General features: G+C 44.7%; 1 protein-coding gene across 3 annotated transcripts in view; it reads left to right on the forward strand.

Moving 5' to 3' along the window:
- Positions 1-17,020, forward strand: part of LOC140935583 (bromodomain-containing protein 8-like) — a 31,796-nt gene extending 14,776 nt beyond the window's left edge. For 2 of the 3 annotated variants that reach the window (XM_073385145.1, XM_073385147.1), the window contains exons 21-28: positions 204-290; positions 13,377-13,445; positions 13,995-14,037; positions 14,147-14,232; positions 14,553-14,601; positions 14,692-14,752; positions 15,146-15,190; positions 16,826-17,020. In XM_073385145.1, the coding sequence (XP_073241246.1) occupies positions 204-290; positions 13,377-13,445; positions 13,995-14,037; positions 14,147-14,232; positions 14,553-14,601; positions 14,692-14,752; positions 15,146-15,165 (415 nt within the window). In that variant the 3' untranslated portion in view covers positions 15,166-15,190; positions 16,826-17,020. The remainder of the gene's footprint in view (positions 1-203; positions 291-13,376; positions 13,446-13,994; positions 14,038-14,146; positions 14,233-14,552; positions 14,602-14,691; positions 14,753-15,145; positions 15,191-16,825) is intronic. The other variant, XM_073385146.1, reaches the window with a different exon arrangement.
- Positions 17,021-18,008: the final 988 nt, after the last annotated feature.

The following is an 18,008-nucleotide window of genomic DNA, read 5'->3' on the forward strand; positions in this document are numbered from 1 at the left end:
GCGGGTTACCCCACCTAAGCGGGTTACCTCACCTGTCTGGGATCCCCCACCTCCTTGTAAACAGGCCGTAGGTCACGTGGTGTTGCATGGTGTTTTTCTTTAATTATACCGAAAGAACTAGAGAAACACACGATAAGTGATGACATCAATACTAGGCCCGTGAGTGTTTCTTTTTTTAATCTTTATTTTTTGTATTGTGTTAGAAGTAGCGATGAACAAGAAGCTATCCAAGCGCAGAAAACGTGGAAGAAGTCAATCATGCTGGTCTGGAGAGCTGCCGCTAATCACAAGTAAGAGCGAATATTTTATTGCCTTATCGCTTTTTTACCTGTACCTCCGATTCCTACGGAAACCCGATAGTTTGCCCGGAATCCGATAGTCTGCGCAGCTGGCAGTACACTCTGTACGCGTTCCCGCATTGCTTTGAACAAAGACACCAACTCGAGGTTCGGGTGACTAAATAAAGGTTAAGAAAACCCTCATAGTTGAAGACGCAACTTATGGCTTGCCGTGATTGGAACCCTGACCTTTGCGATACCGGTGCAGCTCTCTAACAAATTGAGCTAGAAAACGAACTGGGAGCTTGTCATTAAATTGGTTTCTAATATATCTGGAAAATGTGAAAATAAAATAATGTATATACGAATTTCATGTACTGCAACAGCGGAATGAAGAAATAAATGCAAAGAAAATCATGTCAGTTGTGAAAACTGAGAAAGCCCGAAAAAAAAGATGATAATAAATAAAATCAGAAACTCATAAGGGGTTATGGATTTCTGATAAAATGGAATAAAAATATATAAATAAATCCCCCCGCGCAGTCATTTGTATGAAATTGTCCACGCAAACCTCGATTTCATTTTTTTTCTCTGCTCCTTGAAGCGGAATGGGGAGGAGTGCCCACGGAAAGGTCTTATGAGTTTCTGATTTTATTTATTATCATCTTTTTTTTCGGGCTTTCTCTTAGAGAGCTGCACCGGTATCGCAGAGGTCAGGGTTCCAATCACGGCAAGCCATAAGTTGCGTCTTCAACTATGAGGATTTTCTTTCTTGCAGCTCCACCCAGAGCCAAACTGACCCTCGTGCGCACTCGCGCGCTGAATAGTAGCCTGCAGGGGTACTAGTTTTACTCTCCCTTATCTTCCTCCGTCATAACAAAGATGGCGGTTACAACAGTACGAACATAAACAAGAACGCTCTTAGTGGCGTGAGTCTCGCTTGCTTGGAGATGAGTTTTGTTGTCAAAGGCCCCGGCGCTGTTATACTACTTTTTCGTTTGGAATACAAAACGAGTGTTGTATGTCATAATGTATATAATCAAAAAGTAAAAATTGCAAGGAGAGACAGGCCGCACATCTTAGGCTCAAACCAGTGTGAAACCTTTGAAAACCTGCTACATATTGATATTGCTCCATTGAGGAGTACTCTTTCAGGGATTTTACACTCGCAAAATTGAACGATGATTTTTATCGGTATCAGGGGCCGATGACTCTGTCACTATAAATATACATAGCTTCTTTGTACCGGACCAAGATACGGCTCGGTACAGTATATGTTCAGCAATGGGAAACAGTGTCCTACCTATCTATCTATCTAATCTATCTATCTATCTATCTATCTATCTATCTATCTATCTATCTATCTATCTATCTATCTATCTATCTATCTATCTATCTATCTATCTGTCTGTCTGTCTGTCTGTCTGTCTGTCTGTCTGTCTGTCTGTCTGTCTGTCAATCTATCTGACAACAGTCACAACGGTGACAACGGTGAAAACGGTGACAACGGCGACAACGGTGACAATGGTGACAACGGTGACAACGGCAACAACGGTGACAAAAGTGACAACGGTGACAATAGTGACAACGGTGACAGCGGTGACAACAGTGACCACAGTAACAACGGTGACAACGGTGACAACAGTGACAACGGTGACAACAGTGACAACAGGACAACGGTGACAACAGTGACAACGGTGACAACCGGGACAACGGTGACAACAGTGACAAGGGTGACAACAGTGACAACAGTGACAACGGTGACAAGAGTGACAAGGGTGACAACAGTAACAACGGTGACAACAGTGACAACGGTGACAATGGTAACAACAGTGACAACGGTGACAACGGTGACAACAGTGACATCGGTGACAACAGTGACAACAGTGACAACGGTGACGACAGTGACAACGGTGACAACAGTGACAACAGTGACAACAGTGACAACGGTGACAACAGTGAAAAAAAGTGACAACTGTGACAACAGTGACAACGGTGACAACGGTGACAACAGTGACAACAATGACAACGGTGACAAGAGTGACAAGAGTGACAGCAGTGACAACGGTGACAACGGTGACAACAGTGACAACGGTGACAACGGTGACAACAGTGACAACAGTGATAACGATGACAACAGTGACAACTGTGACAACAGTGACAACGGTGACAACGGTGACAACAGTGACAAGAGTGACAACGGTGACAACAGTGAGAACGGTGACAACAGTGACAACGATGACAACAGTGACAACGGTTATAACGGTGACAACAGTGACAACGGTGACAACAGTGACACCAGTGACAACGGTGACAGCAGTGACAACAGTTACAACAGTGACAATAGTGACAACGGTGACAACGATGACAACAGTGACAACGGTGACAACGGTTATAACGGTGACAACAGTGACAACGGTGACAACAGTGACAACGGTGACAACCGGGACAACGGTGACAACAGTGACAACGGTGACAACAGTGACAAGGGTGACAACAGTGACAACAGTGACAACGGTGACAAGAGTGACAAGGGTGACAACAGTGACAACAGTGACAACGGTGACAATGGTGACAACAGTGACAACAGTGACAACGGTGACAACAGTGACAACGGTGACAACGGTGACAACAGTGACAACGGTGACAACAGTGACAACGGTGACAACTGTGACAACGGTGACAACGGTGACAACGGTGACAATGGTGACAACAGTGACAACGGTGACAACAGTGACAAGAGTGACAACGGTGACAACAGTGAGAACGGTGACAAGGGTGACAACGGTGACAACGGTGACAACAGTGACAACAGTGACAACAGTGACAACGATGACAACAGTGACAACGGTTATAACGGTGACAACAGTGACAACGGTGACAACAGTGACACCAGTGACAACGGTGACAACACTGACAACGGTGACAACAGTGACAACAGTGACAACGATGACAACAGTGACAACGGTTGTAACGGTGACAACAGTGACAACAGTGACAACGGTGACAACAGTGACGAGAGTGACGACAGTGACAACAGTGAAAACGATGACATCTGTGACAAAAGTGACGACAGTGACAACAGTGACGACAGTGACGACAGTGACAACTCTGACAACTGTGACGAAAGTGACAACTGTGACGAAAGTGACAACAGTGACAACGGTGACAACTGTGACGAAAGTGACAATAGTGACAACTGTGACGACAGTGAGAACTGTGACAACTGTGACGAAAGTGAAAACAGTGACAACAGTGACGACAGTGACAACTGTGACAACAGTGACGAAAGTGACAACAGTGACAACAGTGACAACAGTGACAACTGTGACGAAAGTGACAACAGTGACAACGGTGACAACTGTGACAACTTTGACAAAAGTGACAACAGTGACAACAGTGACAACTGTGACGACAGTGACAACAGTGAGAACTGTGACGACAGTGACTACAGTGACAACGGTGACAACTGTGACAACTGTGACGAAAGTGGCAACAGTGACAACAGTGACAACTGTGACGAAAGTGACAACAAGGACAACTGTGACAACAGTGACAACGGTAAGAAGAGCGACAACGGTGACAACAGTGACAACGGTGACAACAGTGACAAGGGTGACAACGGTGACAACAGTGACAACGGTGACAACAGTGACAACGATGACAACAGTGACAACAGTGAAAACGATGACAACGGTGAGAACAGTGACAACGGTGACAACCTTGACACCAGTGACAACGGTGACAACTGTGACAACTGTGACAACAGTGACAACAGTGACAACTGTGACGACGGTGACAACAGTGACAACGGTGACAACTGTGACAACTGTGACGAAAGTGACAACAGTGACAACGGTGACAACTGTGACGAAAGTGACAACAAGGACAACAGTGACAAGAGTGACAACGGTGACAACAGTGAGAACGGTGACAACGGTCACAACAGTGACAACAGTGAAAACAATGACAACGGTGACAACAGTGACAATGGTGACAACGGTGACAACGGTGACAACAGTGACAACGTTGACAACAGTGACAACGGTGACAACTGTGACAACAGTGACAACAGTGACAACGGTGACAACGGTGACAACAGTGACAAGAGTGACAACGGTTACGACAATGACAACGGTGACAACAGTGACAACGATGACAACAGTGACAACAGTGACAACGGTTATAACGGTGACAACAGTGACAACGGTGACAACAGTGACACCAGTGACAACGGTGACAGCAGTGACATCGGTGACAACAGTTACAACAGTGACAACAGTGACAACGGTGACAACGATGACAACAGTGACAACGGTGACAACGACTATAACGGTGACAACAGTGACAACGGTGACAACCGGGACAACGGTGACAACAGTGACAACCGTGACAACGGTGACGACAGTGACAAGGGTGACAACAGTGGCAACAGTGACAACGGTGACAAGAGTGACAAGGGTGACAACAGTGACAACGGTGACAATGGTGACAACGGTGACAACAGTGACAACGGTGACAACTGTGACAACAGTGACAACGGTGACAACGGTGACAACAGTGAGAAGAGTGACAACGGTGACAACAGTGACAACGGTGACAACAGTGACAACGGTGACAACGGTGACAACAGTGACAACAGTGACAACGATGACAACAGTGACAACGGTTATAACGGTGACAACAGTGACAACGGTGACACCAGTGACAACGGTGACAACAGTGACAACAGTGACAACAGTGACAACAGTGAGAACGGTGACAACGATGACAACAGTGACAACGGTGACAACGGTTATAACGGTGACAACAGTGACAACGGTGACAACGGTTATAACGGTGACAACGGTGACAACAGTGACGAGAGTGACGACAGTGACAACAGTGAAAACGGTGACATCTGTGACGAAAGTGACGACAGTGACGACAGTGATGACAGTGACAACTGTGACAACTTTGACGAAAGTGACAACAGTGACAACAGTGACAACTGTGACGAAAGTGACAACAGTGACAACGGTGAGAATTGTGACGAAAGTGACAACAGTGACAACTGTGACGACAGTGACAACTGTGACAACTGTGACGAAAGTGAAAACAGTGACAACAGTGACAACAGTGACGACAGTGACAACTGTGACAACAGTGACGAAAGTGACAACAGTGACAACAGTTACAACAGTGACAACTGTGACGAAAGTGACAACAGTGACAACGGTGACAACTGTGACAACTGTGACGAAAGTGACAACAGTGACAACTGTGACGACAGTGACAATAGTGAGAACTGTGACGACAGTGACTACAATGACAACGGTGACAACTGTGACAACTGTGACGAAAGTGACAACAGTGACAACAGTGACAACGGTGACAACTGTGACGAAAGTGACAACAAGGACAACAGTGACAACAGTGACAACGGTGAGAAGAGCGACAACGGTGACAACAGTGACAACGGTGACAACAGTGACAACGGTGACAACAGTGACAACGATGACAACGGTGATAACAGTGACAACGGTGACAACCTTGACAACAGTGACAACGTTGACAACAGTGACAACGGTGACAACTGTGACAACAGTGACAACGGTGACAACAGTGACAACGTTGACAACAGTGACAACGGTGACAACTGTGACAACAGTGACAACGGTGACAATGGTGACAACAGTGACAACAGTGAGAACGGTGACAACAGTGACAACAGTGACAACGGTGACAACAGTGACAACGGTGACAACGGTGAGAACGGTGACAACAGTGACAACGGTGACAACGTTGACAACAGTGAAAACAGTGACAACAGTGACAACGGTTATAACGGTGACTACAGTGACAACGGTGACAACAGTGACACCAGTGACATCGGTGACAACAGTGACAACGGTGACAACAGTGACAACAGTGACAACGGTGACAACGGTGACAACGATGAAAACAGTGACAACTGTGACAACGGTTATAACGGTGACAACTGTGACAACAGTGACAACAGTGACAACGGTGACAACGATGACAACAGTGACAACAGTGACAACGGTTATAACGGTGACAACAGTGACAACGGTGACAGCAGTGACAACGGTGACAACGGTGACGACGATGACAACAGTGACAACAGTGATAACGGTGACAAGAGTGACAACGGTGACAACAGTGACAACGGTGACAACAGTGACAACAGTGACAACGGTGACAACAGTGACAACGGTGACAACAGTGACAACGATGACAACAGTGACAACAGTGAAAACGATGACAACGGTGACAACCTTGACACCAGTGACAACGGTGACAACAGTGACAACAGTGACAACGGTGACAACAGTGACACCAGTGACAATTGTGACAACAGTGACAACGGTGACAACAGTGACAACGGTGACAACGGTGACAACAGTGACAACGGTGACAACGGTTATAACGGTGACAACAGTGACAACAGTGACAACGGTTATAACGATGACAACAGTGACAACGGTGACAACAGTGACAACAGTGACAACGGTGGCAACGGTGACGACGATGACAACAGTGACAACAGTGACAACGGTGACAAGAGTGACAACGGTGACAACAGTGACAACGGTGACAACAGTGACAACGGTGACAACAGTGACAACGATGACAACAGTGACAACAGTGAAAACGATGACAACGGTGACAACAGTGACAACGGTGACAACCTTGACACCAGTGACAACGGTGACAACAGTGACAACGGTGACAACAGTGACAACAGTGACAACGGTGACAACAGTGACAACGATGACAACAGTGATAACGGTGAGAACTGTGACAACAGTGACAACTGTGACAACGGTGACAACGGTGACAACAGTGACAACAGTGACAATTGTGACAACAGTGACAACGATTACAACAGTGATAACGATGACAACAGTGATAACGGTGACAACAGTGACAACAGTGATAACGGTGACAACAGTGACACCAGTGACAACGGTGACAACAGTGACAACGGTGACAACAGTGACAACAGTGACAACGGTGACAACAGTGACAACGATGAGAACAGTGATAACGGTGAGAACTGTGACAACAGTGACAACGGTGACAACAGTGACAACAGTGACAATGGTGACAACAGTGACAAGAGTGACAACGGTGACAACAGTGACAACGGTGACAACGGTGACAACAGTGACAACGGTTACAACGTTGACAACAGTGACAACGGTTATAACGGTGACAACAGTGACAACGGTGACAACAGTGACACCAGTGACAACGGTGACAACAGTGACAACGGTGACAACAGTGACAACAGTGACAACGGTGACAACGGTGACAACGATGACAACAGTGACAACAGTGACAACGGTGACAACGGTTATAACGGTGACAACAGTGACAACGGTGACAACGGTGACAACGGTGACAACAGTGACAACGGTGACAACAGTGAGAACGGTGACAACGGTGACAACAGTGACAACAGTGAGAACGGTGACAACAGTGAGAACGGTGACAACGATGACAACAGTGACAACAGTGAGAACGGTGACAACGGTGACAACAGTGACAACGATGACAACAGTGATAACGGTGAGAACTGTGACAACAGTGACAACGGTGACAACGGTGACAACGGTGACAACAGTGACAACAGTGACAATGGTGACAACAGTGACAAGAGTGACAACGGTGACAACAGTGACAACGGTGACAACGGTGACAACAGTGACAACGGTGACAACGTTGACAACAGTGACAACGGTTATAACGGTGACAACAGTGACAACGGTGACAACAGTGACAACGGTGACAACGGTGACAACGATGACAACAGTGACAAGGGTGACAACGGTTATAACGGTGACAACAGTGACAACAGTGAGAACGGTGACAACGGTGACAACAGTGACAACGATGACAACAGTGATAACGGTGAGAACTGTGACAACAGTGACAACTGTGACAACAGTGACAACGGTGACAACGGTGACAACAGTGACAACGGTGACAACGTTGACAACAGTGACAACGGTTATAACGGTGACAACAGTGACAACGGTGACAACAGTGACAACGGTGACAACGGTGACAACGATGACAACAGTGACAAGGGTGACAACGGTTATAACGGTGACAACAGTGACAACAGTGAGAACGGTGACAACGGTGACAACAGTGACAACGATGACAACAGTGATAACGGTGAGAACTGTGACAACAGTGACAACGGTGACAACGGTGACAACGGTGACAACAGTGACAACAGTGACAATGGTGACAACAGTGACAAGAGTGACAACGGTGACAACAGTGACAACGGTGACAACGGTGACAACAGTGACAACGGTGACAACGTTGACAACAGTGACAACGGTTATAACGGTGACAACAGTGACAACGGTGACAACAGTGACAACGGTGACAACAGTGACAACAGTGACAACGGTGACAACGGTGACAACGATGACAACAGTGACAACGGTGACAACGGTGACAACGGTGACAACATTGACAACGGTGACAACAGTGACAACGATGACAACAGTGACAACAGTGAGAACGGTGACAACGGTGACAACAGTGACAGCGGTGACAACGGTGACAACAGTGACAACGGTGACAACAGTGACAACAGTGACAACGGTGACAACAGTGACAACGATGACAACAGTGATAACGGTGAGAACTGTGACAACAGTGACAACTGTGACAACGGTGTCAACGGTGACAACAGTGACAACAGTGACAATTGTGACAACAGTGACAACGATGACAACAGTGATAACGATGACAACAGTGATAACGGTGAGAACTGTGACAACAGTGACAACAATGACAACGGTGACAACAGTGACAACAGTGACAATGGTGACAACAGTGACAAGAGTGACAACGGTGACAACAGTGACAACGGTGACAACGGTGACAACAGTGACAACGGTTACAACGTTGACAACAGTGACAACGGTTATAACGGTGACAACAGTGACAACGGTGACAACAGTGACACCAGTGACAACGGTGACAACAGTGACAACGGTGACAACGTTGACAACAGTGACAACGGTTATAACGGTGACAACAGTGACAACGGTGACAACAGTGACAACGGTGACAACAGTGACAACAGTGACAACGGTGACAACGGTGACAACGATGACAACAGTGACAACGGTGACAACGGTGACAACGGTGACAACATTGACAACGGTGACAACAGTGACAACGATGACAACAGTGACAACAGTGAGAACGGTGACAACGGTGACAACAGTGACAGCGGTGACAACGGTGACAACAGTGACAACGGTGACAACAGTGACAACAGTGACAACGGTGACAACAGTGACAACGATGACAACAGTGATAACGGTGAGAACTGTGACAACAGTGACAACTGTGACAACGGTGACAACGGTGACAACAGTGACAACAGTGACAATTGTGACAACAGTGACAACGATGACAACAGTGATAACGATGACAACAGTGATAACGGTGAGAACTGTGACAACAGTGACAACGGTGACAACGGTGACAACAGTGACAACAGTGACAATGGTGACAACAGTGACAAGAGTGACAACGGTGACAACAGTGACAACGGTGACAACGGTGACAACAGTGACAACGGTTACAACGTTGACAACAGTGACAACGGTTATAACGGTGACAACAGTGACAACGGTGACAACAGTGACACCAGTGACAACGGTGACAACAGTGACAACGGTGACAACAGTGACAACAGTGACAACGGTGACAACGGTGACAACGATGACAACAGTGACAACGGTGACAACGGTGACAACAGTGACAATGGTGACAAGAGTGACAACGGTGACAACAGTGACAACGGTGACAACGGTGACAACAGTGACAACGGTTACAACGTTGACAACAGTGACAACGGTTATAACGGTGACAACAGTGACAACGGTGACACCAGTGACAACGGTGACAACAGTGACAACGGTGACAACAGTGACAACAGTGACAACGGTGACAACGGTGACAACGATGACAACAGTGACAACGGTGACAACGGTTATAACGGTGACAACAGTGACAACGGTGACAACGGTGACAACAGTGACAACGGTGACAACAGTGAGAACGGTGACAACGGTGACAACAGTGACAACAGTGAGAACGGTGACAACGATGACAACAGTGACAACAGTGAGAACGGTGACAACGGTGACAACAGTGACAACGATGACAACAGTGATAACGGTGAGAACTGTGACAACAGTGACAACGGTGACAACGGTGACAACAGTGACAACAGTGACAATGGTGACAACAGTGACAAGAGTGACAACGGTGACAACAGTGACAACGGTGACAACGGTGACAACAGTGACAACGGTGACAACGTTGACAACAGTGACAACGGTTATAACGGTGACAACAGTGACAACGGTGACAACAGTGACAACGGTGACAACGGTGACAACGATGACAACAGTGACAACGGTGACAACGGTTATAACGGTGACAACAGTGACAACAGTGAGAACGGTGACAACGGTGACAACAGTGACAACGATGACAACAGTGATAACGGTGAGAACTGTGACAACAGTGACAACGGTGACAACGGTGACAACGGTGACAACGGTGACAACAGTGACAACAGTGACAATGGTGACAACAGTGGCAAGAGTGACAACGGTGACAACAGTGACAACGGTGACAACGGTGACAACAGTGACAACGGTGACAACGTTGACAACAGTGACAACGGTTATAACGGTGACAACAGTGACAACGGTGACAACAGTGACAACGGTGACAACAGTGACAACAGTGACAACGGTGACAACGGTGACAACGATGACAACGGTGACAACGGTGACAACGGTGACAACATTGACAACGGTGACAACAGTGACAACGATGACAACAGTGACAACAGTGAGAACGGTGACAACGGTGACAACAGTGACAGCGGTGACAACGGTGACAACAGTGACAACGAAGACAACAGTGACAACAGTGACAACGGTGACAACAGTGACAACGGTGACAACCATGACAAAAGCGACAGTAAATACTACTCTAAACATTGTACTCTGAGACGGTACGGAGATATTAAAAGTAGATACTAAGCAGCTATGGGAAATGTCATTACTTTCATGCGACATTGATATCTTATTAAACGGACAAATTCAGCAGGAATACGCGCGAACTGAATTAACTGTGTGTTGTATAAGGTTGTGTTAAGGTTGTGTTAAACCTTAGTTTACGGCGCGATAAAAAGATCAGCATTGCTGGTGGGATCGTGCATACAACAATTACAAGAAAAATAAGGAGTACTGAAAGCAAATGTACACTTAAAAATTCAAAACTGTTAAAGGTTTTTCTTGTATTACAGTATCACCGGGATGAAGCGTTTTATTTTCCCGGAAAATTTCACTTCCTCGTCAAAACAATCACTGACTCACACAGACTCGGATTAGTTTACTTGAATTTATTGTTCAGTACAGCGAACGGGGTTATTTTCTGTGAAATTTATCTACAGTCTGCGGCCCACATCACAAGTGATCCACGATTTATTTATTTATTTATTTATTTTATTTTCAAGTTCTTTTTAACCGATGCCCGATCCTTGATTTCTCGATCCGCGATCCTCGATCCTGATTTTCCAGTAAACCTTGAAGTTTTGCTCATTAAGATTATTCCTTTTTTTTTCGACCACTGAAGTGATCAGTTGTTCCAAAATAATCAACGCTTTCAAGCCCAAGAATTCTTGGAGCAACCTGTTCCGGAAAAGCTCGATATGGGATTTCTATTAACTATGGACATGAAGTGCTGCAAGTAGAGTGTGCGGTTAGTCAAGTTCAAAGGTACCCGTATAAACACATCCGTGACACGTTAGGGTGTATTTCCACTGACGCGTTTTTGGCTCCGTACGTTAACGCACGTAAATTTTAATCACGTAAATCAAATAGAGGTAAGACATATAGTATTGAGATTAAACGTCAAATTAAGCGAGTTTCTACGTACTTCGAAGCTTACATAATTGTACGTGCGGCCTTTCATACATTGACTTTATTTTATTTGCGAACGCAAGTTTTACGCACGTGCGCACGTAAAAATTACGTGACAGTGGATACTTCATATCTCAAGTATTTATGAAGTGCCACACGACTTCACATCGTAACAACTGCGAAAATCTATCAATTAAATACATAAAACAAAGTGAATCTATTTAACCGTACATTTCCTGTAATTGCGAGAATATTCTGAGAAACGTAACGCCTTAAAAAGCCACAAAATCCTGAGGATGTCCCACTGTAATATTTTCTTATCCTGCTTGGGGATATTTCCTTTTTAAAGTGCCTGCATGTCGTGCATAATTACATGAAAATCAAGGGCCTCCATTCGAGGAAAATTACGTCATTGCCAAACTTACATGCGTCATTTCAGTCATCGCCGAAAATAAACTACACTCTCATCACAAGACTCATTTCCATACAATGAAAGTCGTCACAATTCTTATCCCCAGTTTCCACGGTCTTCGCTTGGAACGCGGGGCCTACAAACTAGGTCCCACCGACGGAAAAAAAACGACTGCATTTTAAGAGTCTCGCTCTGCTCAAGCAAGCTCGACTAACAAGCAGCTTTCGCCCGCCCAAAATACGCCTGCACTGCAGGCTAGCTGAATAGACCTTTCCGTGCGCACTCCTCGCCATTCAGCTAGCCTGCAATGCAGGCGTATTTTGGGCTGGCGAAAGCTGCTTGTTTATGTTCGTACTGTTGTAACCGCCATCTTTGTTATGACGGAGGAAGATTAGGGAGAGTAAAAATAGTAACCCTAAGGGTAGGTGCCCCGCTCCTTTTGACTCGCCCCATTTTCTCCCCTCTTTTGGAGTTTCAACATGCGCTTTCGAGAGCAGAACATTCGTGCGCCCGAAGAAAACGCTTGCACTGAAGGCTACTATGCAGCGCGCGAGTGCGCACGATGGTCAGCTTGGCTCTGGGTGGAGCTGCAAGAAGAATTGGGCTGATTTGTTGCCTTAAAACATTCCTGGACTCTGATCCTGCTTGCTATATAAAGCACTCCGCCGAATCTATCACTGATTTCTTCGTAATTCATTATTTCAGGTATGCAAACGTGTTCCTCCATCCAGTCACTGATGATGAGGCACCAGGATATCACAGCATTGTCTTCAGGTCAGATCACCTGTGAATTTTCGTCTCAATGATCTAAGGGCCCAAATGAATTAACACTCGCTTGGATTTCTTGCCAGAGTTAACATATAATTAATAATTTATTCATTTCTATTGCGCACATCCTTGTATGCAAGAAAACCATTGTATGGGTTGTCGTAAACGGTTAAATTCGTTTGAAAGAGGCTCTTAGCCGCCTTTCTGCAGGTAGTCGAGTGGATTAGCATGCAAATAGCTTACAATAAAACTCAGTCGAAAAGAGTCAACTGAGAGCTTGCTCGAAGGCAAGAACAAATAGTGCGCTCGATCGGGAATAAACATAAGCTACATGGTCAATGAAGTTGGGGTCCAAAACCGAAACTTGCTACGGGGGGAAACCTATGCAAGATCAGTGGGACGAAGGAATGTGCAGAGGTAGTCAAATACTGGAGGAGAGACTTCGGCCAATTGCCTTCGCGCAGTCCTTTAATTGACGATCACGTGATTTGTTTGCAGTCGACTGCTTGTGCTCTGATTTGTTATAACTTGCGTGTTTTCCATCTTCTCATGCAGACCGATGGATCTCTCGTCAATAAAAAAGAACATTGAAAACGGGGTAAGGAGTTTCTAATCTTAAAGTATATAATCACGCAAATCTAGAACCAAGTTGATAATTTCCAATTCATTCTCATGCGCTAATGGAAACTGCAATGTTGTTTTTACAGACCATTCGTACAACAAGCGAGTTCCAAAGAGATATGATGTTAATGTTTCAGAACGCTCTCATGTACAACAGTGCTGATCATGATGTGTAAGATACAGTGATATACTTATTTTTAAGATTCAATATTTGTAAGCCCGCTCGACCCATCTTCACCTAGAAGCTCCTCGCGCAAATTAAGGCGCGCGGGAACGGGATAGGCACGCATGGGAGAAGGGAAGGGAACCTTCTCAAACGCTTGCCAGGCTAGTTTAGTCGAGATATCATAGCTTTGAAAGAAACTACGATAGTTTCTTTTCATCATGCCTTCCTATACCTTTTTTTTTGTCTTTTTATTTCTTAAAATGCTTCTGAAAAACACGCCCATCATTCCCTCTGCGTTCTAAAAAGATTGTATTACTTTTCACCAGGTATCGCATGGCGGAAGAAATGCGAGATGACGTTATGGAGCAGATTCAGGTAAACTTTTTCTTCAACATACAGAACTGTGTTCTTTCGCTCTCAAATTGCGCTTAACATATTTATGCACTTTGTTGTGTTGTCTTACAGTCGTACATAGCAACTCAGATCATGGTTGATTCTAAGATGTTGCGAGGCCATAGGCAAGACGGTGAGCAACGGCTGTTATTGTTGTTGTTGTTCTTACACACTGTAAATAAAAGAGATCTGTTTTAGCCGTAAAAATGGGGCCGTTTAAGTGAGTAAAATACAGTATAGGCTCTAATTTGTGTCCCTTAATTAGGCCCATTACAGTCCAATTACCCAGAGCTGATTTGGACCCACGTGCTGAAATGAGTCCCAACGTGCGCTAGAATAGGCTATTGATGGGTCTCTTTTGGCTTAAATTATGCTCGAATGGCTCCCGGAAATGCTGAATCAGACTTTGGCCTGCAGGGCTTTATTATTTTAAAGTGCGTTTGATAGCAGTGATATCTTAAATTTGTCATGAGCTTGCTTATTTACAGCGCTTAGCATGCACTTATCAATATTTTCTTTTTTTCAGTCTTTCACATTTTTCTTTGAACGTCTGACTCAATTCTGTGTCAAGGTTAGTGTTTTGCGAGCCGGATATCCTCGAATTTATAAATTCAAACATCTCTTTTTCACTTTATAAGCTTCGATTTTCCTCTTTTCCGTTTAATGAAAATCGTAAAAAAAATGAACATAAATGGCTTAAAGATGGCAGGGAAGAAATACTTGAAATTGAACTAAGAAAACCAAACCGAATTTAAGTTGGTCGTGAAATCTTTTCTAAATCATTACATTCTAGTCCTCAACGAGCCAGGCTGAAGGGATACCAAGACACTTTGAAGTAGCTTTTTTATCAATTATTCTCTTTAGTATTAAGCAGGGGACATTTCTTCCTAGTGTTATTGCCTAATCCTCTGAGGCGGGAAGACTGGGAACGAGTGCAGCACTTACGTAAGCGTATGGCCCTTGAACAAAGCAAATGCCGGACGAAGAAAGTGCATATGTAGATACTGGCAAATTTAAAGCTACTTCAGTGAAGCAAATGATGAAATAAACAAATTATTAAAATGACATAAATGTTCCGGAGTTCCAGAGTAGACCTCGTTCCCAGGGTTTTTCCCTCAGAAGAGAGAAGCCCTGGTGGACGAGGTTGCTTCAAATAGTAATGGACAATTTAACCCGCGACGTTTTTGAGCGACGCATCTCAACCGGAAGTGAGCTTTTTCTCTCTTAATATGCCTTGACGCTACCAAATTTCTATTGCTAAGACAGTGTCTTTACTCTTATAGAGACGATTTGCCCAAAAATTTGCTCGAAATCAAGGCCGAGGAGTGCAGAAAGTTCACTTCCGGTTGACGTTCGTCGCTCAAAAACGTCGTGGAACTGAAAATTGTAAAGGATCGATAAGGTCCATTTGACAGTTTGCCGCTTTACAGCGTTTATGATCTATTTTTCTCTTGATTTCTACTGCCGTCACCTGATTTTGCTTTGTTTAAGAGCAATCAGAGCGGAGCCTCCATTGCTATAGAAATTGGAGAACCTATCGATGAGAGCAAAAGTCAACGAACGCCCGACCGCCCGCACAGACTGGCAGTCTACCTTAAAGACAGAAATACTGACCCTTAAGCAATCGTAACCTGTAAATTGCTGCTACTGAAGGGACTTATAACTTCCCAAAGGGGTGTATTGTGGGGGTTTCGATGATGTAGTTTGAAAGATTACTACACTGATTGAACTGGAATGATTGGGATTAATTTTTTGTGGTTAACGTCCCTTAAAAGGTAAACTGATGCTGAAGGCTCGTAAAGTGAAGTAGGGATTTGAAGATTTCTTTCTTTGGGTTAGAATTTACTGAGTTAAGTTAATTCTTTATAAGTATATAAACGGAGGCTTCGCTTTTCGCCCTGGATAAGGGCCTGTTTACATGGAGGTGGGGAACCCCAGATAGATGAGGTAACATGTGGCTGATCACCCTAACTATAATGTAAACGTGATCAAATTAAAATGAGAGCTTATATGGATGGGCAAGTTACCCCACCAACCTGGGGTCCCCCACCACCATGTAAACAGGCCCTAAATCTATATATTACTGACGTCGCTTACATGCAACGTCTTTTATTTCTGGAATCGGTGTATTTGGTGTATTGGGTATTTTGGAGTATTGTTATCATCCCTAACTGAAACAGATTTCCTTCTTTTTTGATTATCTTAGGTATCCACGGAAGCTTACAGTGTTTGGTCACCAGAGCCAAGATACCCTTGGACAAGAATAAGATTTTTTAACTGTAACAAAGCGGTGTAACGTGATAGGGCAGTTTGGACTTTGAAAACGCAAAGGTTTGCTCATTTTTTGTAAATTTTCGCAGATGTGGAAGAACGAGAATAAAAATAGGTTTGGTTTACAAAACATCAGTTTCGGGTAGTTTATAAAAAGTTATCAGGGCTTATTTTGCTAAATGTCGGTCGACCCGCCTGCATAATGCCCTTGTTATCGGCTTTCCAAGGGTGGTAGGGACCTCGGGTTAGAGGTTGGGTAATTAGGGACTGTGTTGGGATGTTTCCAAAGATGTCGGGGCTTTGATTTATGACGATCCAACACGCGGAAAAAGCGAGAAGTTCGCTCCATTACAGCGAAAGCAGATCGATAAGAAAATGACATAGGGTACTTTTATCGAAGTGCTCCATGGGTAGAATAATCACTTTCCCATTTTGATGGACGTTATGTACTTTTGTCCTTGTAATTTGTCGCCGTTTTCGGTGTAGGAGTGAATAGAGAGCTTTAGATTAGAAGACGAGAACGACTACGAGTACGAGATTTGACTTAAAGTTTAATAGCGTATTCTCAAAAAATAGAAACCCTGGAAAGCTTCACCGTACTTTTTAATCACCAGAAAAGCTACCACTGTTATCTTTATTAAGGGAGGCTTAACCCTCTCCTGATCGCAAAATGATAAAACTTGTAACAATTGATGACTCGTTTCCGCCACTACGACATTGTTGCTAAAACTCGTAGTAGAACAACCTAGAATGACGACAGCTATCACATTTTCCCACCAAAATGACGCTGGTTCTTTTCTCGTAGTCGTTCTCGTCTTAGAGTCTAAAGGTCTCTGATTAATCCTACCCTGTAAATTAGAGTAGACTGCCTCTTACCCCGGAGAAAAAGCCAGGCCGTTGGGAGTAGAGTGTCAATGTCAGTATACCACGTTTGGGCAAACATGGTCCACAACATTGTCAAAGATACTTACCGGAACCATGCCCCCTATCCGTTTCCTTAGGCAGAAACGGTACCTCGCGAGGTTTCTATTATCAGTAAACTTGTTGAAATGTTCGGAGAAGATAACGCTGTCATAATTATACTAATACTTCCAGAATCCTTTACGGTTTTGCTTTCT

The sequence above is a fragment of the Porites lutea genome, chromosome 4 (assembly GCF_958299795.1).
Source record: "Porites lutea chromosome 4, jaPorLute2.1, whole genome shotgun sequence".
NCBI lineage: Eukaryota > Metazoa > Cnidaria > Anthozoa > Scleractinia > Poritidae > Porites > Porites lutea.